General features: G+C 43.1%; 2 protein-coding genes across 4 annotated transcripts in view; one reads left to right on the top strand and one right to left on the bottom strand.

Moving 5' to 3' along the window:
* The window catches only part of LOC112078456 (mannan-binding lectin serine protease 1-like), a 9,431-nt gene extending 254 nt beyond the window's left edge, over window positions 1-9,177 (bottom strand). The window contains exons 1-4 of the mRNA XM_024144696.2: window positions 9,145-9,177; window positions 8,889-9,003; window positions 7,534-7,650; window positions 7,016-7,209 (exon numbers count right to left, since the gene is read on the bottom strand). Of these exons, the coding sequence (XP_024000464.2) occupies window positions 7,016-7,209; window positions 7,534-7,650; window positions 8,889-9,003; window positions 9,145-9,177 (459 nt within the window). The remainder of the gene's footprint in view (window positions 1-7,015; window positions 7,210-7,533; window positions 7,651-8,888; window positions 9,004-9,144) is intronic.
* Window positions 9,178-11,147: 1,970 nt separating this feature from the next.
* Window positions 11,148-19,721, top strand: LOC112078455 (tumor necrosis factor receptor superfamily member 5). 3 transcript variants are annotated; one of them, XM_070442054.1, is made up of 8 exons: window positions 11,148-11,599; window positions 13,969-14,098; window positions 14,509-14,651; window positions 15,092-15,185; window positions 15,352-15,428; window positions 15,673-15,783; window positions 18,317-18,454; window positions 19,292-19,721. In XM_070442054.1, the coding sequence occupies exons 1-8, from the start codon at window positions 11,518-11,520 to the stop codon at window positions 19,471-19,473; spliced, it is 957 nt and encodes a 318-aa protein (XP_070298155.1). In that variant the 5' UTR covers window positions 11,148-11,517; the 3' UTR covers window positions 19,474-19,721. The 3 variants fall into 3 exon arrangements, with proteins under 3 accessions (XP_070298155.1, XP_024000463.1, XP_070298156.1); XM_024144695.2 differs by having other exon boundaries at window positions 11,149-11,599; window positions 13,969-14,094; window positions 14,505-14,651; XM_070442055.1 differs by lacking the exon at window positions 14,509-14,651 and having other exon boundaries at window positions 11,149-11,599; window positions 13,969-14,094.
* Window positions 19,722-21,792: the final 2,071 nt, after the last annotated feature.

Genomic DNA, 21,792 nt, shown 5'->3' with positions numbered 1-21,792 from the left:
CTGCCTCTTGGTGAGCTTACAGTACTGTAGCCTACTCACTGTGTTCAGAACACTGCCCAAGGTCACAGGTCACCGTGACTGTGTGTCACCTTGGTGATATTCAGGTTGCTGGTGGGCCAGGGTGGAGTTGGTGGAGTTGGAGGTCACAATCCCTCTGCAGGTCTTTGCTGCAATGAAACAAGTCCTAAGTAATCACTTTATTTTGATCCATTATACAGTGCCTTCAGAAAGGATTCAACCACCTGACTTATTCCACATTTGTGTTGTGTTACAGCAGTCGAATTTAAAATTGATTACATTTAGATTTTGTCTGGACTAATGTAATCTAATTCCATAATAATAATTTTGAAAAACAAAATAAAAAAATAAAAATGAAAAGCTGAAATGTCCTGAGTCACTACAGAACCTCTTTGTTATGGCAAAGCCCAAATAAGTTCAGGAGTTAAAAATGTGCTCTACAAATACACATAATAAGTTGCCTGGACTCACCTTTGTCTGCAGTAATAGTGGGTTAACATGATTTTGAACAACTATCCATCTACATGTGTCCCAACCACATACAATGTTAATTAATTGGCCTGTCAAAATCTAGGCTCATGAAAGCACTCACTTGAAAAATGCTAGTTCTATGTCTAGCAATGATCAACAAATAACTTGACAGAAGCTTGAAGAATATATAATATAGTTTAATCCAGGTGTACAAAGCTCTTAGAGATGTACCCACATTTTTCTTCAAATGACAATAAGATCCATTTTAATTTCACTTTGTAACTAAATAAGATTTTTTTTAAGTCAAGGGGGTTGAAATACTTTCCGAAGGCACTGCTTACAGGGTGGTCCTTTGTAAGCTCAGTTGGGTAGAGCTTGGTGCTTGTAACGCCAACCATACGTGAAATGTATGCATGACTGTAAGTCACATAGAATAAATGTGTCTGCTAAAGGGTATGTATGTGTACATGATTTAATCAAAAAATTTGCTTTTTTTATGTATAAAAGTTGTCGTTTTTCAGTTATCATGTGCATATTATTTAATGGATTCATATAATGAGTAGTTTCCTTAAAGCGTACATACCCTATTAGAAAGCCTTACTTGTGGTTCTGTAAGTGGATAGTAAGCCATTGTTGGAGCCTTGTCCGTCAGAGTTGAAGATAATGCGGGCGCGTGGTGTGACCCAGTTGCGGGGGGGGGGGGCACACGGGCCACAGAATGCCCTGAGTCCCAGCGGAAGTCTCAACTGAAAACAACAGGAATATCTTCTATGAAGAAAATATGTGTCCCGAGAAAACAGGATATTGTACTGTATCAGAATACTGTGAGACTACAAGGTGAGCAGAGGCGACATTGTTGTTGAAGCATATTCAGTGACCTTGAAATGTAGTTGATTGGTTTAAGTCCTCCTATTCGCTGTGAAGGTGACGGCCACTTCCGCTATCAGATGCCTTTTTAAAAGTTTTTACTCTATAGGTGGTTCCCCCACGGGCAACTGTTGAGCTAACGTAGGCCTAATGCGATTAGCATGAGGTTTTACAGTAACCAAGAACAGTTTCCCAGGACCTAGACTATCTGATATTGGCAGAAATCTTAAGTTCCTTGTTAATCCTACACTGCACTAACCTAAATTCTACCAGTGCTATTTAAGTGAAATAATACTCATGCTATTGTTTGATGAGATGCACAGTTATTGAACTTAAAGTTAATTAAATAAACCAATTAGGCACAATTTTGGGCAGCTCTTGATACAAAATTTTTGAACCAGAAATGCATTATGGCTCATATGATAATGTCTAAAACATACACATACACTGCTGCCCTCTAATCAGCACTCAAATCTAAATTTTGCCTCCGGCTTGGAATAATAACATTATGGCATTTCTCTTGGCAGTTCACAAGATGGAAACAAATAAATTAACAAATGTTTTATCTCTTTTCTTTCGTTATTATTTTTCAACAGCCTTTATTGTGGTATATTATCTCAGCTACACTTATCATTCACATTTCCACAAACTCAACATGTTTCCTTTCAAATTGTACCAACGAATATGCATATACTACTTGCTTCAGGTCCTACTACAGGCAAGTTAGATTCTGGGTAAATGTCATTTTAGGACGACAAAAACAAATGTTTAAAAAAGGTGGAGATCTTAACAAACTGCTGGTTAATTCTCACACAATCAACTTCCTTGAGGAAGAAGAAAATCTACACCACACATATCCCAAGAGAAACTGTGAAATCACGTTCGTTGCCTAAGGCCGTATTAAAATGTGTTGCTTGTTTCTTTCTGCCTTTTTTAATATCACACAGTGTTTGTTATAAATGCACAGAAGGAACTTACGATGTGATATTTTAGTAATGTATATTCTGTTTAAGAGATATGAAAATATACATGACACTCACAGCCTAGCATCTGGTGAGAGAGTTGATTACTTTCTGCGCTCAGTAAATAAACAAACTCTCTGTCTTTTCTTGCTATTTCGCTTTGACTCTCTCCCTCTAACCACCTCCCACTGGGCACAGACGTCAAATTCACACGTCCTCTTTCCATGGTTGAGAGAGGAGAGAAGATTGTTTACTCGTTCATTTCTGAATTGTTTATTTCACTTTATGTCTTGTTATCTTTTCCACTTGCGTTTGGCAACTTACGCTAAACATGTTCCCATGCCCCAACAGAAACCATTTGAATTCAATTGCACAGATAAGAGAGAGAGAGAGAAGAAAGGAAGGAAGGAAGAGAGAGGTCAGAGGTATATTATTTACCTGTCACTTCTCTACTATTCTCATCATAAAACACATCTCTCAAGAAGCTCCAGTAAACAGGCAGCCCATTACACACACTATCAGAACAAAGGGTTAGTAAACGCAATAAAGGAGAGAGAGTGACGGGAAGGGATGGAGTGTGCAGGGGAAGTATTCTGATTGGTGCGTTGTGTGGATCTGTGTGCCACCACTGGACATTGCGCATACTGGCAGAACAGTGCCAAAAGCAATCCTCTTCTTCTACGGACTTAGTTACACGGGTCCAAACAGTGCACACTCCGTGCCAGAGAGAGGAGGGCAGGGAGGAAAAGCGGGGGAGGAGGAGAGAGACGCACAAGGAAGGATGAGGGGTCATCGGGGCTTTAACCGCTGTTGGGAGGGCAAGCGGGCGTCGGAAAGAGGTGGGTGAAGAGGCGAGAAGCAGCCTGCTATATTCTCACATGAGAGAACCGAAAAGCGAGACAGCAGACGGAGAAGACAAAGAGTGAGTGATACTTCAGCGGAAGAGAAGAAGTAAAGTCAGAAATAGTGATTAAAGAACAAGAGAGAGCTAAGAGACAGAGAGGCGGAGTGTAAAGAATATAACATTCACAACTGAGACCAGTGGATCAACAACATTAATGTGGTGAACGAATAATTTTTACTTGAATAGTAAACCGTTTTACAGAGGACAGAATTACTGAAAAAACAAACTTTAATGATAGAAGTCACATTTTAACAAAGAGACATATCATACAAATTGACTAGAGATGGGCTGGACTTGGGATGCAAAATGAGAATAAGCCTTCATGACTGCTTCTGGGGTGAAAATGGTGCTGGTGGAGCGTATGCGTGTAAAGGCTCAAGTGACTACTAGTGTGTTCTGTTGTCGTAAAATCGTCAGCGACTATGGTGGTTTTCTGTTGGTCGTAAGGTCAGATGACTACGTGCGTGGGTTTATGTTGTCGTACAAGGTCAGTGACTACTGGTGTCTGTTTCTCGTTGTGTCAAAGGCTGAAGCGACCTCACCTGGTGTGTTCTGTCTGTCGTAAAAGGGCTCAGGTGACTACTGGTGTGTTTCTGTGTCGTAACGGTGCAGTGACTACTGGGCTGGTGTTTCTGTTGTTCAGTAAAGGGCAGGGACTACTGGTGTGTTTCTGTTGTCGTACAAGCGTCCACGCGGGACTCACGGTTTGTGTTTCTGTTGTCGTAAAGCGTCAGTGGACACTACTGGTGTGTTTCTGGTGTCATAAAGGTCAGCGACCTACTGGGTGTGTTTCTGTTTGTCCGCTACGGTCAGCGACTACTGGTGTGTTTTCTGTTGTCGCTGTAAATCGTCAGCGGACTTACTGGGTGTGTTTCTGGTTGTCGTAAAAGGTCAGCCGACTACTGGTCTGTGTTTCTGTTGTCGTAAGCGGTCTGCGACTACTGGGGTTTCTGTTCTCATAAAGGTTCTGCGACATTACTGGTGTGTTTTCTGTTGTCCCATAAAGGTCAGCGACTACTGGTCTCGTGTTTCTTTTGTCTAAACGGTCATGCGACTACTGGTGGTTTTTCTGTTTCATAAAGGTCAGCGGACTACTGGTGTGTTTCCGTTGTCATAAAGGTCTGACGACTACTGGGTGTGTTTCTGTTGTCATAAAGCGTCAGCGGACCTACTGGTGTGTTTCTGTTGTCGTAACGGTTCAGCGACTACCTGGTGTGTTTCTCGTTGTCATAAAGGTCAGCGGACTACTGCGTGTGTTCTCTGTTGTTCGTAACGGTAGCGGCTAGTTGGGCTCCGCTGTTTCTGTTTGTCGTAAACTGTTCAGCGGCTTCATGCGTACTGGTGCCCCTGTGTTTCGCTTGGTCGTAAAGGTCTTGTGACTACTGTGTGTTTCTGTTGTCGTAAAGGTCCTGCGACTACTGGTGTGTTTCTGGTTTGTCGTTAAAAAGGTCTGTGACTTTACTGGTGTGTTTCTGTTTGTCGTAAAGGTCAGCGGACTACTGGTGGTGGTTTCTGTTGTCGTAAAAGCGTCAGTGAACTACTGGGTGTGTTTCTCGTTGTCATTAAAGGTCTGTAACTCTACTGTGTGTGTTCTCTGTTGTCACTAAAGCGTCTGTAAACTACTTGCGGTGATGTTTTCTGTTGTCATAAAGCGTTTCAAACAGTGACTACTGGTGTGTCTTCTGTTGTCCATAAAGCGCTTGTAAACTACTGGTGTGTTTCTGTTGTCATAAAGCTTTCAGTGACCAGGGTGTTTCTGTTGGTCATACAAGGTCAGTGACTACTGGCGTGTGGTTTCTGTTGTCAATAAAGCGCGTCTGTAAACTACTGGTGTGTTTTCTGTTTCATAAAGTCTGGTAACTACTCGGTGGTGTTTCTGTTGTCATAAAGGTCTGCATTACTCGTTTGTTTCTGCGTTGTCATAAAAGGTCAGTTGACTACTGGTGTGTTTCTGGTAGTGTACGATAATACGGTCAGTGACTACCTGGTGTGTTTCTGTTGTCATAAAGTCGGATCTCGTGTAACTAACTGGGGGTGTGATTTACTTTTGCATAAAGGTCTGTGACTACTGGATTTGTGTTTCTGTGGGTCATAAAGGTTCAGTTGACTACCTGGTGTGTTTTTCTGTTGGCTCATCGAGAGGTCTTGACTACTGTGTGGTTTCTTTTGTCCATCACAAGCGCTCAGTGTTCTACTGCCGTGTGTTTGTGTCATAAAGGTCAGTGGACTACTGGTGTGTTTCTGTTGGGTCATAAAGGTCAGTGATACTGCACTGGTGTGTTGTCTCTTACTGTGTATCATAACGCTGTTCTCACAGTTGACTACTAGGGTTGTGTAATTCTGTGTCATAAAGTCTGCTGGTGAACCTCACTAGGCTTTGTGTTTTCTTTTGTCATAAAGTCTGTGACGACTAGTGTGCTTTTCCTGTGTGCTCTATACAAAGGTCTAGTATGGGACTACATGGATTGTGGTTTCTGTATGTCATTAAAAGGTTCCTCGCAGGGTGGGACTACTGGTGGTGTTTCTGTTGTCATTAAAGAGTCTTGTAAGCACTACTGGTGTGCATTCTTTTGTCATATAAACGTCAGTGACTACTGGTGGTGTTTTTGGTTGTCATAGACAGGCCTCTAGTGTGTTACTACTGGTTGTGTTTCTCTTGTTCAATTAAAGGGTCTGTGACTACTGGTGTGTTTCTGTTGTCGTAACGGTCAGTCGCGATTCGACTGGTGTGTTTCTGTATGTTTTCATTAAAAGGTCGGAGTGTGACTATCATGGCGTGCTGTTTGTTGTCATAAGTGTTCAGTTGCCTACCTCCCCTGCCTTCTGGGTGTGTTTGTTGTCATAAAAGTCCAGTGGACTGACTGGTCTCAGGTTTCGTTGATAGCAGAGTGAAAAACCAGCACATAACGGTCACGCGACTACGTGTGTGTTTTTCTCGTTGTCGTAAAGGCGTCTCAGCAAAACTACTGGTGTGTTGTCTGAAGATATAGAGAATACGAAAGTAAAGCAATCGATGGACGTGACCTTGTAAGAGTATATCAAGAAATATATGAGATAACAGCGACCTATGGATAGATGTTTACTATAGTATAGTATACTACCAACGGAATCAGCGATTGAGCTAAGAACCGATCCCGATATGTATATCTAGTTGAACCGTAAAATGTCGCCGAATCCCGTATCTTGGGAGAGGGTGTCTAGTTTGCGTTGTCCGCAAAGTGTCCCCGAGCGCGACCTAAGGCCTGGGATGACTAGTTGTACTTGACAGTTTGGTCGCGCGCGTACAAGCGCGCGCTCTGGCTCCGAGGCCCAACGTGTGAGCCTGGGTAGCGATGCGCGCAAGTCATGGTCGTTTTAAAGGTCTGCGATGACCTACTCGCGCGCGCGCGCGTGGTTCTCATGCTCCCTTGCTTATCGCATGCATCTCTCTAGCATATTCAGTGACCTTGAAATGTAGTTGATTGGTTTAATGTCCTCCTATTCGCTGTGAAGGTGACGGCCACTTCCGCTATCAGATGCCTTTTTTAAAGTTTTTACTCTAGACCATTGCGCTACGATTGTGTGCATTGACAACATTTGAAAAACTACAAGGCTGAGGGTGTAGTCACTTCCTTCCTGTCAGGTGCAAATCTTGTTAGAGGGATTGGTCACCTTCATGGGAGGGTGCACAGCATAATGTAGGAATTTCACAGAACTTACACATAGTAATAGTGAGAATCAGCTGAGTTTTTCTTGACCACATGACCTGACTAAGAAAAACTCTATGCCCTATTTATAGGCTACAGCTACTCACCATGAGTGTGTCCACACACTGTCCGTCTGGCCCCTGCTCCACATCAAACTCCCCAGTGAAGTGTAGGAGCAGCTCCAGGTTGTCCTCTACTGACAGGATGTAGGAGCAGTGGGCATGCTCAGCATACGGGCCGGGCCGAGATGGACTGGATATCACACCACGCAGCGAGCCGGACAGGTCCTCAGTGCAACTCACTGTGGTAGAGACGTATGATCAATAACATGACCCTCATTGTCATCATCATCATCATCACAGAGGGATGGTGTTGTATCATAAAGTCGGTAGCTGTACGAGCAACAAGTAGTAACGCCATCGCATCTTTGTCGTTATTAATACAATTTGCATCATCATTATACTTCATTCTTCATCATTCTCTCTTTGTTTTCATTTCCCCTTAGTGCTTCTCCTTCTTGCTCTCCTCTGCTCATTCTGTCTTTCACTTCCTCTTTCCCTGTCCCTTCCTGTCTCTCTTTGCCCATCTCTCTCTCGCTCTCTCTCTTGTCTCTGGCTCTCCATACCTGTGCAGGTGTGTCCGTCTGTGTCCAGGTAGTAACCAAGGTGACAGGAGCAGAGGTAGCCTCCAATGTAGTTGTGGCAGAACTGGGTACATCCGTTATCTGGGTCCTCCTCACACTCTGTCAGAAAGACAACAGAGGTCTGACTAAGGTACCAACGAATGGTCACGTGAGGTAACGCAACAACAACAACTAAAAATGTCATCATAGTCTAAGAGAAATACAACAATGCTCTATGAAACAATGCTTCCTTTCTCCTCCTCACCTTGCAAAACCCTCTGAAGCCAGTGTGTCTCTTGGTGTTGGAGTAATCAGAGTGGAATGAGAGAGAGAGAGGCAGCCCTCTATGGAGGAGAGGAGTGAGGGATTGACGGTAGAGTCAAGGTCCTCAAACGACATTTCACCACATTGAATAGCTATCTGCATTCCATCTGCAAAGATCTAACAGAAGGATGAGAGAATAGGAAACTTCTATCCTGTTTTTTTTTTTTAAACACATGGACACATTAGGATTTCTAATTGTGAGATCTAATATCCCTCCACTTCCCACCCTAAGAACAGGAATACTAGACAACTTTTTGCCATATCTCAAAGTATGTTACATTACAGTAAATATCGTAGAGTCACTGACACCTGACTTTAACCAATGGATTGTTGATGCTATGTATTGGCCAATGTGTCACGTTCCTGACCTGTTTTATGTTATTTTTGTATGTGTTTAGTTGGTCAGGGCGTGAGTTGGGGTGGGCATTCTATGTTTTGTGTTTCTATGTTTAGGTCACTTGTAATTAGCCTTATATGGTTCTCAATCAGAGACAGGTGTTTGACGTTTTCCTCTGATTGAGAACCATATATAGATTGGCTGTTCACACTGTTTGTTTGTGGGTGATTGTCTTCCGTGTCTGTGTCTACAGCCACCACACGGGACTGTTTCGGTTCGTTCGTATATGTAGTCTGTTCCTGTTCGTGCGTTCTTTGTGTCTATGTAAGTTCTCATGTTTAGGTCAGTCTACGTCGTTTGTTATTTTGTATCATTTCAAGTGAAGTTCGTGTTCGTTTTCGTCTTGTCAATAATCATTATGTATTCACACCCGCTGCATTTGGGTCCTCCGATCCTTTCCTCTCCTCTCCTCATCCGAGGAGGAGGAAGATCTAGACACCCGTTACACAATGAGAGGCTTGAAGCTACCTGCGGCCATAATGGCACTCCCCAGAAAAGAAGCAGTACTCATATGAATGAATGATATCTCCAGTATTTCAATTACATTTTAAAGGACAAAATAACCAAGTGCCAAGATGGAGGCTCAACACAGACCTCTCTACGTCATATAGTAGATATATAAATAATTACCTTTAACCCTTCACACTGACCTCCAGGGCGTCGTTCTCGCAGCCATCACTGTCCTCCATGTCCAGTGTGTCAGCCTGAGGGCGAGGGTGTGGCCGGGAGGGGCACACCTGCTCCAGTTCAGACTGGCATCAGGTGGGTAACCATGGGGATAGTATCGGTAATTATAGTATATGTACTGTAAGTCTGACTGATATACTATTATTTGACCATGCTGGTCATTATGAACATTTGAACACTCGGCCATGTTCTGTTATATCTCTCACCCGGCACAGCCAGAAGAGACTGGCCACCCTCATAGCCTGGTTCCTCTCTAGGTTTCATCCTGGTTTTGGCTTTCTACTGAGTTTTCCTAGCCACCGTGCTTACACCTGCATTGCTTGCTGTTTGGGGTTTTAGGTGCTGGTCTCTGTACAGCACTTTGAGATTTCAGCTGATGTAAGAAGGGCTTTATAAATACATTTGATTGTGTGTTCTCTCACACTTGTTATCTGTTTATCTGACTGTTTCTTGTCTATTGTTTATATTATTGACTCTCTCTTTCTCTTCATACTTTCCTTCTCATTTAATCTTGTGTCGCTCCCCTTTTTGCCCCCCTTTTCTCTCTCTCTTGCTTTCTCTTTCTCTCCGTTCCCCCCCCCCCCCCCCTCTCTCTTTCTGTCTTCGTTCTCCCCAGCCTCTTTTGTTCCCTTCTGCCTTTCCATGTTGTTGCTCTTGGGGTGCATGGAGTCTGCCGCTCATCTCTACAGGTATAGGTGGAGATCCCAGGACGTTGAGCTAACGTAGGCTAATGCGATTAGCATGAGGTTTTAAGTAACAAGAACATTTCCCAGGACCTAGACTTATCTGATATTGGCAGAAATCTTAAGTTCTTGTTAATCTAACTGCACTAACTCTAATTTACAGTAGCTATTACAGTGAAATAATACCATGCTATTGTTTGATGAGTGCACAGTTATGAACTTAAAGTTATTAATAAACCAATTAGGCACATTTGGGCAGTCTTGATACAAAATTTTGAACAGAAATGCAATGGCTCATTGGATAAGTCTAAAACTTGACACATACACTGCTGCCCTCTAATAGCTCAAATCTAAATTGTGCCTGGGCTGGAATAATAAATTATGGCATTTCTCTTGCAGTTCAAAGATGGAACAAATAAATATACCAAATGTTTTTCTTTTTCTTCGTATTATCTTTCAACAGCTCTATTGTGTTATATTCTCCTACATTCATTTCACATTTCCACAAACTTCAACATGTTTCCTTTCAAATGGTACCAAGAATATGCATATCCTTGCTTCAGGTCCTGACCTACAGGCAGTTAGATTTGGGTATGTCATTTTAGGCGAAAATGTTTAAAAAAGGGGAGGATCCTTAACAAATGCTGGGTTAATTTCACACAATCACATCCATTGAGGAAGAAGAAAATTACACCACATATCCCAAGAAGGAAACTGTGAATCACGGTCGTTGCCTAAGGCCGTCTTAAAATGTGTTGTTTGTTTTCTGCCTTTTAATATCACACAGTGTTGTATAAATGCAAGGAGAACTTACATGTTATATTTATATGTATATTCTGTTTAAGAGATTATGAAAAATCATGACATACCTCACACCTAGCATGGTGAGGAAGTGATCACTTCTGCCTCAGTAAATAAACAAACTCTCTGTCTTTTCTTGCTATTTCGCTTTGACTCTCTCCCTCTAACCCCTCCCACTGGGCACAGACGTCAATTCAACGTCTATTCCATGTTGAGAGAGAGAGAACTTTACTGTTCATTTCTGATTGTTTATTTCACTTTTGTTTGTTATCTTTTCCACTTGCTTTGGCAATGTAAACATGTTTCCCATGCCCAAAGAAACCTTTGAATTCAATTGACAGAAAGAGAGAGAGAGAGAAGAAAGGAAGGAAGGAAGAGAGAGTCAGAGGTATATATTTCTGTCTTCATCTACTCATCTCATCTAAACACATCTCTCAACAGCTCCATATCAGCAGCATTACAACACTATCAGAACAAAGGTTCAGTAAAGCAATAAAGGGAGAGAGAGTGACGGGAAGGATGGAGTGGTCAGGGGAAGTATCTTATTGTGTTGGTGTGTATTGTGTGCCACATCTGGACATGCTGATCTGGAGACAGTGCCAAAAGCAATCCTCTTCTCTACGGCTAGTTTACACGGTCCAGAACAGTGCACCTCGTGCCAGAGAGGGAGGGCAGGAAGGAAAGGGGGGYGGAGAGAGAGACGCACAAGGCAGATGAGGGGCATCGGGGCTTTCCGCTGTGGAGGGCAAGCGGGGCGGAAAGAGGTGGGTGAGAGAGGCGAGGAAGCAGCTCTATATTCTCACTGAGAGAACGAAGGAGACAGCAGAGGAGAAGACAAAGAGTGAGTGATACTTCAGCGGAAGAAAGAAGTAAAAGTCAGAAATAGTGATAGAGAACAAGAGAGAGCTAGAGACAGAGAGGCGGAGTGTGAAAGAATATACATTCAACTGAGACCAGTGGATCAACAACATTAATGGTGAAGAAMAATTTTTTACTTGAATAGTAACGATTTTACAGAGGAGAATTACTGAAAAACACAAACTTTATGATAGAGTCAACATTTTAACAAAGAGACTATCATCAAATGGACTAGAGATGGCTGGATTGGGATGCAAAACTGAGGAATACCTTCATGATGCTTCTGGGGTGAAAAGGTGCTGTGAGCGTTGTCGTAAAGGTCAGTGACTACTAGTGTGTTTCTGTTGTCGTAAATGTCAGCGACTACTGGTGTGTTTCTGTTGTCGTAACGGTCAGTGACCTACTGGTGTGTTTTCTGTTGTCGTAAAGGTCAGTGACTACTGTGTGTGTTTTGTTGTCGTAAAGGTCAGCGACTACTGGTGTGTTTCTGTTGTCGTAAAGGTCAGTGACTACTGGTGTTTTCTGTTGTCGTAACGGTCAGTGACTACTGGTGTGTTTCTGTGTCGTAAAGGTCAGTGACTACTGGTGTGTTTCTGTTGTCGTAAAGGTCAGCGACTACTGGTGTGTTTCTGTTGTCGTAAAGGTCAGCGACTACTGGTGTGTTTCTGTTGTCGTAAACGGTCAGCGACTACTGGTGTGTTTCTGTTGTCGTAAATGTCAGCGACTACTGGTGTGTTTCTGTTGTCGTAAAGGTCAGCGACTACTGGTGTGTTTCTGTTGTCGTAAAGGTCTGCGACTACTGGTGTGTTTCTGTTGTCATAAAGGTCTGCGACTACTGGTGTGTTTCTGTTGTCAAAAGGTCAGCGACTACTGGTGTGTTTCTGTTGTCGTAACGGTCAGCGACTACTGGTGTGTTTCTGTTGTCATAAAGGTCTGCGACTACTGTGTGTTTCTGTTGTCATAAAGGTCTGCGACTACTGGTGTTTTCTGTTGTCATAAAGGTCAGCGACTACTGGTGTGTTTCTGTTGTCGTAACGGTCAGCGACTACTGGTGTGTTTCTGTTGTCATAAAGGTCAGCGACTACTGGTGTGTTTCTGTTGTCGTAAACGGTCAGCGACTATTGGTGTGTTTCTGTTGTCGTAAATGTCAGCGACTACTGGTGTGTTCTGTTGTCGTAAAGGTCAGCGACACTGGTGTGTTTCTGTTGTCGTAAAGGTCTGTGACTACTGGTGTGTTTCTGTTGTCGTAAAGGTCTGCGACTACTGGTGGTTTCTGTTGTCGTAAAGGTCTGTGACTACTGGTGTGTTTCTGTTGTCGTAAAGGTCAGCGACTACTGGTGTGTTTCTGTTGTCGTAAAGGTCAGTGACTACTGGTGTGTTTCTGTTGTCATAAAGGTCTGTAACTACTGGTGTGTTTCTGTTGTCATAAAGGTCTGTAACTACTGGTGTGTTTCTGTTGTCATAAAGGTCAGTGACTACTGGTGTGTTTCTGTTGTCCTAAAGGTCAGTGACTACTGGTGTGTTTCTGTTGTCATAAAGGTCAGTGACTACTGGTGTGTTTGTTGTCATAAAGTCAGTGACTACTGGTGTTTTTCTTTTGTCATAAAGGTCTGTGACTACTGGTGTGTTTCTGTTGTCATAAAGGTCTGTAACTACTGGTGTGTTTTCTGTTGTCATAAAGGTCAGTGATACTGGTGTGTTTCTGTTGTCATAACGGTCAGTGACTACTGGTGTGTTTCTGTTGTCATAAAGGTCTGTGACTACTGGTGTGTTTTCTTTTGTCATAAAGGTCTGTGACTACTGGTGTGTTTCTTTTGTCATAAAGGTCTGTGACTACTGGTGTGTTTCTGTTGTCATAAAGGTCAGTGACTACTGGTGTGTTTCTGTTGTCATAAAGGTCTGTGACTACTGGTGTGTTTCTTTTGTCATAAAAGGTCAGTGACTACTGGTGTGTTTGTTTGTCATAAAGGTCAGTGACTACTGGTGTGTTTCTTCTTGTCATAAAGGTCTGTGACTACTGGTGTGTTTCTGTTGTCGTAACGGTCAGTGACTACTGGTGTGTTTCTGTTGTCATAAAGGTCTGTGACTACTGGTGTGTTTGTTGTCATAAAGGTCAGTGACTACTGGTGTGTTTGTTGTCATAAAAGTCAGTGACTACTGGTGTGTTTGTTGTCATAACGGTCAGCGACTACTGGTGTGTTTTTGTCATAAAGGTCTGTGACTACTGTGTGTTTCTGGTTGTTCAGGTGGCTGTTGGAGCAAGATGTCTAAAATACCAGAGTTATACATGCGCCACATATACACATATGTATTAATTGTTTGTCTGCAACATGACCATATTATCAAATGATGAACTGTAGTATAGAGGGMAAAACAGCAGTCCCTTTATCTCCACAACACTACATGAACACCAGTGGAGGCTGCTGAGGGGAAGACGGCTCATAATAATGGCTTGAGCGGCACAAATGGAATGGCATCAAACACATGGAAAACATTTGTTTGATGTTGATGATACCATTCCACTCATTCTGCTCCAGCCATTACCACGAGCCCATCCTCCCCAATTAAGATGCCACCAACCTCCTGTGATGAACATGTTACTATGGACAGCATAATACTGTGGCCTATATATGGGGGTATGGATGATCACATTTCTCTGTCATTCTCTCTTTCCCAACCTCACTCCAGGACAGTATGTTCGCACCGACTGTGGCAAGTCTACAAAAACAGAGTGTGAAACCTGTCAACATGAATACTACACTGCTGAACTAAACTTCTTGAAACAATGTCTACCCTGTAGGGTCTGCTATTCCAGTAAGTCCCCCCCTCCCTCTTCCCTGTTCTGACAGTTCCACTCATTGTTCTCCTGTCTCCTTAAAATAATCCCTTTCTGATCCGACTCATTCTCTCACTCCCCACCCCTGCTCTCTCTCGCTCTCTCTCTCTCTCGCTCCCCCCGACCCTCCTCTCTTTCTCTCGCTTTACATCCTCTCTCTATCCCACCTCTCTCTTCTTTACATCCCCTCTCTCTATCCCACCTCTCTCCTCATCTTTCCATCCCACCTTTCTCCTCATCTTTCCATCCCTTCTCTCTACTCATGTCTCTTGACCTTATTATTTTCACCTCACTTCATCTTTTTTTGCCTCTCCCGCTCAATACCCCATCCCTCCCTCTACCATCCTCTCTCCCACTCTTTCTCTCCGTCTCCCTCTCCCTCTCTCAGGCAGTAACCAGAGGGTATTGAGGGAGTGTGAAGCCAGTAGTGACAGGCAATGTGTGTGTAAGACTGGTTACTACTGTACAGACGATGGATGTGAACACTGCCTACCCGTGAAGCTGTGCCCTCTGGGTTCAGGTGTCGTGAATCAAGGTGAGAACTGCCTCCTCACCTCTACACCACAGGAGGTTGGTGGCACCTTAATTGGGGAGGACATGCTCGTGATAATGGCTGTAGTGGAATCAGTGGAATGATGGTTTGATGCCATTCCATTTGCTCTGTTCCAGACGTTATTAAGGGCCGRCCTCCCCTCAGCAGCCTCCTCATCTCTACACTCTGTTCTAATATGACAGACCATTGCCTCTGATGAGCTGATCATGAGTTGGAGATACTAAGGCTGGTATTGAAAAGACACCTGACAAGAAAATCAGAGTCTGTAGTCTAATAAGATGCACTCAGGGTCAATGTTTAAACCACTGTGGGCCTTTGGCAGTACAAAACATCTTATTACGGGGCTTGCTTGTATAATCTGCTGGATGTGTGTACTTTACTTTGAGCAGCTGACATGTGACACCTGTTCCTAAATCCCCCAGCCACCCGCCAGAATGACACAGTCTGTGCTCCGTGCCTACCTGGGACCTATAACAGTGTCAACGATGCCATCACACACTGCCAATCACACACCAGGTCAGAACCCTTCACACAAAGTGGCTCTGATTTCTATCGAAAGTCAACTCAGTAGGTGCATTTGGTTGGCATGAAACGTTTGACATTTTTATACAATTGTGGGACAGTGGGGTTAACTGTGGCGTTAAACTCCTTTCTCTGTTTCACAATCACTTTCTTTCCTCAGGTGTGGGGACCTAGGGAAGGAGGTGAAAAGTGCTGGGACTGAGACGACCGATGCTGTGTGTGGTGCCTTCATATCTCGTAGGTCTAATAGCATCTCCTTTTATTGCACAGTAGTATAGAATATATAGAAAACTAGATGGTATATATAGCATTTTAACAATATTTCTTCCACCTCCCCTCTTTCTCTCTTCATTGAATGATTTGACATAATGTACGTCTAATATTGTAAACAAGATTAGAGCACATTGCGTCCTCCCTCAGAAATGGTTCAGATAGAACCTCATATATTGATTGATCCTCTATCGCTCTGCCTCCCTCTCAGGGTGTCACTGGATACTACCTACCAGTCTGTGGGCGGGACTAGTGGTGACCTCACTCATCATAATCCTGATCTGCATCTATTGGAGGGCCAAGCGTCAATCATACATGCCAGGTGCGTATATCATCACTGCCAACGCCCAAAAGTGTGGATTTGATGTAAGTATTGGCTAGAGTTCCCACCATATTCCAGGGACTCTTTGTACTGTAGAACAATTTGTAGGTATTTACTAAGACTTTACAGTGAAACATTTTAATAATATTGAAAAATAGGGTGGTTGGTCAGGAGCGATGTAGGTGTGGTAGGCTCACGTGAGACACCTTGTATGGGTACCTGGTAGGCCACCTCTTGGTTGGCCGCTAGGATGAGCACGGGGTAGGCCGCCCCTTGACGAGCACGGGTCGGCCCCTCAGCCAGGCGCGAGATGGCTCCTTGGATTAGCACAGGTTGGCCCCTTGGACGGGCGCAGGGTCATGTTGAAAACCTGTGACATGGATTAGCCAAGGCCCAGGGCGTCAAGAAAGGTGGACACGCTTTACAGCACAGCAGGGTGTGGCACCAAGGGGGGTGCGGAAGGAGATGCCACGGCAACAGCGTCGCTGAGGCTCCATTTGGGAAGCGTGTGACAACTCCAAGGCAACTGCCAAGCTGATGCTTTGTGTCCAGTGCGGTTGAGAGTTAGACGAGGCCCTTGGCTGGTCCACAGTGGTGACATTACAGGTTCAGTAGATATGGGTAGCTGGGGGAAGTGGTGGTGTAGTGCTGTCAGAGCACTGGAGCATCGCTCCGCCATTTCCCACAATTGTGCTTGTTTATGTTGGTAGCCCAAAGACGTGATGAATGGAGACAAAGTCATGCTGTTAGAGCCCGGTCCGGTTGATGGGTGACCAACCACTCCGACACTCCCTACAGTGACCCACTACACAGTCCTTCACATGAGAAGGAAACGCTGTTTCTGCCGTGGTAGATGGAAATCTGCTGCAGTACACCTGGTAAACATCATCCAACTTGAAGGACCATGAAAAATAAGCTAAGGAACCTAGATAGGTCATTGGTTGGATAGATGTCACCAGGAGTACTAGCAAATGACAGAAAAGTTCACCTATTTATTGAGAACTTGTGATTGGACATGAAGTTGGATTTGTGGGGTTCTGCAACAAAGGAGAGACATCATGAGCAGGTTGCAGAACATACAAGGTGATACGGATAAACCTATTAAACCAATACATCTGAAATAAGGAAATAGGAAACAAACTTACTCTTGAAAGAAATTGAGCTATGGCTTGACAGGCTTTAAATACAAACAACAAGTGTGAACGAGCCTATCAGGGCAGTTCTGATAATTACTGACAGGTGTGTGATTGCATGAGCGAGTCAACAGGTGAAATCAACTTGCCTGATCAAGTCCAGCTCAGCTGTATGCTACTCCACTCTGAGGGCTGGTGTACATACATCATTATAACCTATCAACAACTTGTTTGTTTCTTCGGGAGTCATTCAAAAAGCCCCACTCTTGGTCCCATTTGATAGTTAGGCCTACCAATTGTTAAGTAAATGCTKTTTTCYTWTCTRTGWGTGATTTCCCAGCCAGCAGATTTCAGATCATGTACAGTATATATTARCTGGTGACAGATGCAGAGGCAGTGAGAACTCTTAGTGTGTATTTTCTCTCCTACACAGCGACAWTATGCATCACATTGTAAAAGTATTAGGTGTCAAGGTGCTAGARGTAATTTGGATTGAATGAAAGGAAACAAGGTCATTGCTTTTCACCGTCAGACGTAGGAACTCGCCACTTCCTCTAGAGATGAATCAGATCAAAGACAATATGAGTTATAGTGAAACTCGCATGCATTGCTCATGTTTATGCTCGATCAGGAGCTGAGAGCACAGCACATCAACCAATATGAGTCCAAGTGCAGCTAAAAGTCACAGGAGCTTATATAAGGGGGGACACTGCTATTGGCTTCTGGTTATAACATTTATGTTTCAACCTAATATCTCAAACAAACAGATGTTTGTTGAGAAACGACTGAGCATAAAATGGGAGGTTGAGAGAACATTGTAGGCACACAGATGATATCTGTGATCTCAAACTCATCTCCTCTTTTTGAAAAATGCTGTTTGAAATGTTATTTCTAAAGGTTATTTGACATTGACATTTCAATCATATATATATATTTAATTCAAATCAAACTAAATGTAGGTTCCACCGAATAAATAACCAGTTGGACTACCCTGTGAAGGTAGAAATAAGAACAACTGCCTCCGGATTCCATGTACATCGACTCATTATCAGTTCTGAAACTATAGTAGGCATGAAACAAGCTTCTACTGTAGCTTCTTGAGTTTGTGAGACTTGGGGACAAAACCACATCCTGTTCTATGTTGAGCTTGACACGGTTGTTGGAAAACCACATGACACGTTTCACAGCCAGCTAACTCATTGCAAGAAAGCGTTGGGTAAAGTACAGTGGCGTCACCAGTTGACACATTTAGTGACTGTCCTTTTTATCAATGCTTCACTAGTGGCGGTTGGACTTACCCACAATAACAGAAAGTCAGATACAGCAAGTATATGAATGTTGATAGTGCTACTCAGTGATCTCATGTCTGTCTACCTGTCTGTCTGCCTGTCTGTCTGTAGCTAACTCCAGTGGTCCTGGTATTCCTGTAGAGCCTGCACCTCCTTCCTTCGCTCCAGCTGAGCTCAAGTTCCCCACGGAGTGCAACAGCCATTGGAGCCTGGACCAGAAAGCCACTGAGCCACTCTTCATCAACACAGGTGAAAGTCCCTCAGTGGTAGTTGGAATAGTTCACCACAATTACAAATGTACCTCCTCTAGTGCACAAGAAAGAGGTATTCAGTACACCCAGGGAGTAGGTTGGGTTTGTTTACTGAGCTACAGGTTAGCATTAGCATCATAGAGTGCAGAACAATATGAGTGATGGGACCCTGGTTACCATGGTTTAAGGGCTCGATTCAATCCATATCGCTGAGGTTTAGCGTTATAGAGCGATTGAAATTTAAAGGCAATGTTCCACTAAACGCTGTATATGTCAGCTCAATTGGAAAATCTCTTTCAATTTCAAGCACGTAATTCAGCGCCATAGCGCTGAACTTCAGCAATATGGATTGAATCGAGTGCAAGGTATCCACAAGATAAATGACATTTGACATTTTGATGAACTACCCCTTTAAATCATCTCCTGACAAATCGCATCACCAAAAACACATTGTTTCCATGTGGAGTCGCTATATGTGATAAACCTGTTCATTAGTCTATATTACACCATATCCATCACTCATAGTAGTTCTGCAGCTTCCCAATGATCAATAATGTCATGCAATGATCAATAATGCGATGGCTCTCCTCACTTAGAATGGATCAGATGTAATGTAATCTAAACTGAGGCTYCCCATATAATCAACKATCAGGATGAGCTATTTCTCCATTTGCAAGAGCCTAAATCAAATCATTAAAATACAGATGTATTGTTACCTCTATGGCCACGATGAGATGGGGCCTGTGTAGGCTTCATGAATGAGAAATGCAGTACTACGTGACGTTGGAGGAGGGTTATTGTTGTGTGCTCATACTATTTCCATTGTGCATCCCAGCTGTTATTCAGGTAAACGGCTATACSTCAGACTGTGAAGTTGAGGCCGATYGCYCCACRATAACAATGACAACATCAGAGCMWTTCAGCCAATCGGATCACAGTAATGGAATGAGAGGAAATGACATCAGACCCTCCCGCTACCTATCAGAGCCACAGGAAGATGAGTGGCCAGGGACTTAATTCTGATTTTCAACTAAATATTATTTTTTAAATTACTTTTTTTTCAAAGAATAAAACCTACATGGGAAAATAACTGAGCAGATTCTTCCTTGACAGTTCCTGGATACAATCCCTTTTTTTTTTTTAAGTCTCATCCATGCAATATAAATATACTGAACTATAAACATCCAATGAACATTCTTTGTTTCTTAGGTCATTGAAAAAACTGTTGGGGAGGGCTTAAATAAAGTGTAACCACTGAGGTCAAATGTCATCATAGCTTCTCTATTTTACATTTTTCTAAGGAACTTTCGAAGCCCCCGGCGGCTGGACTTTCCCTAACGAAGACGTGTTGTTGTCAGTAGCTTGATATGAACATCACTGTGGTGGAAAAGAGATTGATGAAGTAGATGTATATAGATATTCATTTTGACATCACAGCATCTGTTCAATGATGTTTTAACCACAGCATTGAAAATTCTGTCAAAACAGTTGACACTTTAGCAAAGTGCAGAATCTAAATGTAAACACCAGTGGACACCGATTAATTGTTTCTCGCCCCCTGTAGGATAGGAGTAGCAGCAGCTACCATACTTCAAACTGCTTTACCCTGCCCTCTAGTGTTATCAGCTAGCATTTACAGCTAAATGCAGGCCAACTGAAATCAGTTGCGYKCTGCGTTCGCACAGGCAGCCCAAGTCTGATATTGTTTTCCATTGGTCTTTTGACCAATAACATCAGATCTTTACACATCAGATATTTTTTGGAGCTGATCGGATTGGTCAAAAGACCAATTAGTTTGAAAAAATATCAGAATTGGGCTGCCTGTGTAAACACAGCCCTTTAGGCACAGACCAAGGGTAAGCACACCTTCCCCAAATCTTAACCAATCGGAGTGAATAACGCTGAACTGACTTTCGATCACAGCGTATACATAAATACACATTGAAGGGAAGAGTTAGAACATGGGTCCCATAAAGAGGCAATGTCTGTATTTGTAGTGTGGAGCATCAGGTGGTATATTTGGACACAGAACAGCCACATACAACACAAAAGGGAACATTCAATGGCATTGTGAACTATCTTAGTGCTATATGAGGAAAAACATTGGGAATGTTTACACAGTTCACCCTGCACTGTACCATGACAACATTCAAAACATACCATTGACAATATTTCCCAGTGAAATAGCACACTAATTAAAAATATCTTAAATGTTGTCCATTAAGTACTGGTTTTAAAACAACGATGATCATATTTTTAAAACTATGGCACTTATATACCAAGTCCTAGACTGTTTTCTAATGAGAATCATGAACGTTGAGTTGATGAACGAGATCCTTCCAGTGGTTTCAGTCTGCCTTCTTGAAGAGTTGCCTGGCGACCACATCTCCAACTCTCATCTCCTAGAGGGCAAAAAAGGACGGGTTGAGAAGAGGGTGGAGAAAGAGAAAAGAGGGAGGAGTTTGGATGAGTGAGTTTGGGTGTGGGAGTGTGTGTGTGAGAGTGAGTGTGTGTGTGCATGCGTGGGAAAAGATCATTAATGGACTCAGTCACAATAAAAACGCTGTACTCTTTTCTCTCCGGACTGTAATCCTATCTCCCCTATCTCTCTCTCCTCTTCCTCGCTCTCTCCCCTTCCTTATCTCTACCCCCCACACATGTACTTCCCAGCTCTCAATCTCACTCCCCCCCGCGCCCCTCCCTCCCTCTCTTCTTGTGTTACTCACCAAATCCACCCTTTACTGCCTGATCCCCAGTGGTATTTATTTACAAACTTCTCTTTCGGATTTGAACAAAATATCAATGAGGTATTGTTTTCTATTAGAAGCATTTGGGAGCGGTTTAATAAAACAATGCTGATTGTTTGAAATCGTAATCAGCATTTGCATGTAATCACAAGCAAAAACAGATTTCCCAACTAAAGTCCATCTGAAGCACAGGCCTAAACAGCAGCTTGTGATTCTCCTTCAAATCCCTTCACTATGAAGAGTCTTGTTGAAGTCTGTATTTAGCGCATTAAAATGGTAACAAGCAATAACCTTTCCTTATTCTTCCTGTTCCTGCCCATTCCTTCACCCTGAAGAKTCTTAAGTGTTTTCCTCTGTTTCTTTCTCCTTCTTCGGGCCCCACACATTTCTTTCCCATGTACAGGCAACAAGTAAGGAGGTTTGAGGGCCATACARCCCCTCTTTTTTTAGAAGGACGTCATTTGTTCTCACACAAACACACGCACGGACATGTGCACGCATACAACGTAGGCAGTGAATAACTTCCATCACCAAATCTGATTTGCATATCCCCCACTTTCAAAATGGTATATCAATCCCAGCATCTTCT

This window comes from Salvelinus sp. IW2-2015, unplaced genomic scaffold (assembly GCF_002910315.2).
Source record: "Salvelinus sp. IW2-2015 unplaced genomic scaffold, ASM291031v2 Un_scaffold5695, whole genome shotgun sequence".
NCBI classification, from domain to species: domain Eukaryota; kingdom Metazoa; phylum Chordata; class Actinopteri; order Salmoniformes; family Salmonidae; genus Salvelinus; species Salvelinus sp. IW2-2015.
Note: the sequence above shows the minus strand (reverse complement) of the source record. Positions and strands in the feature narration are given on the sequence as shown.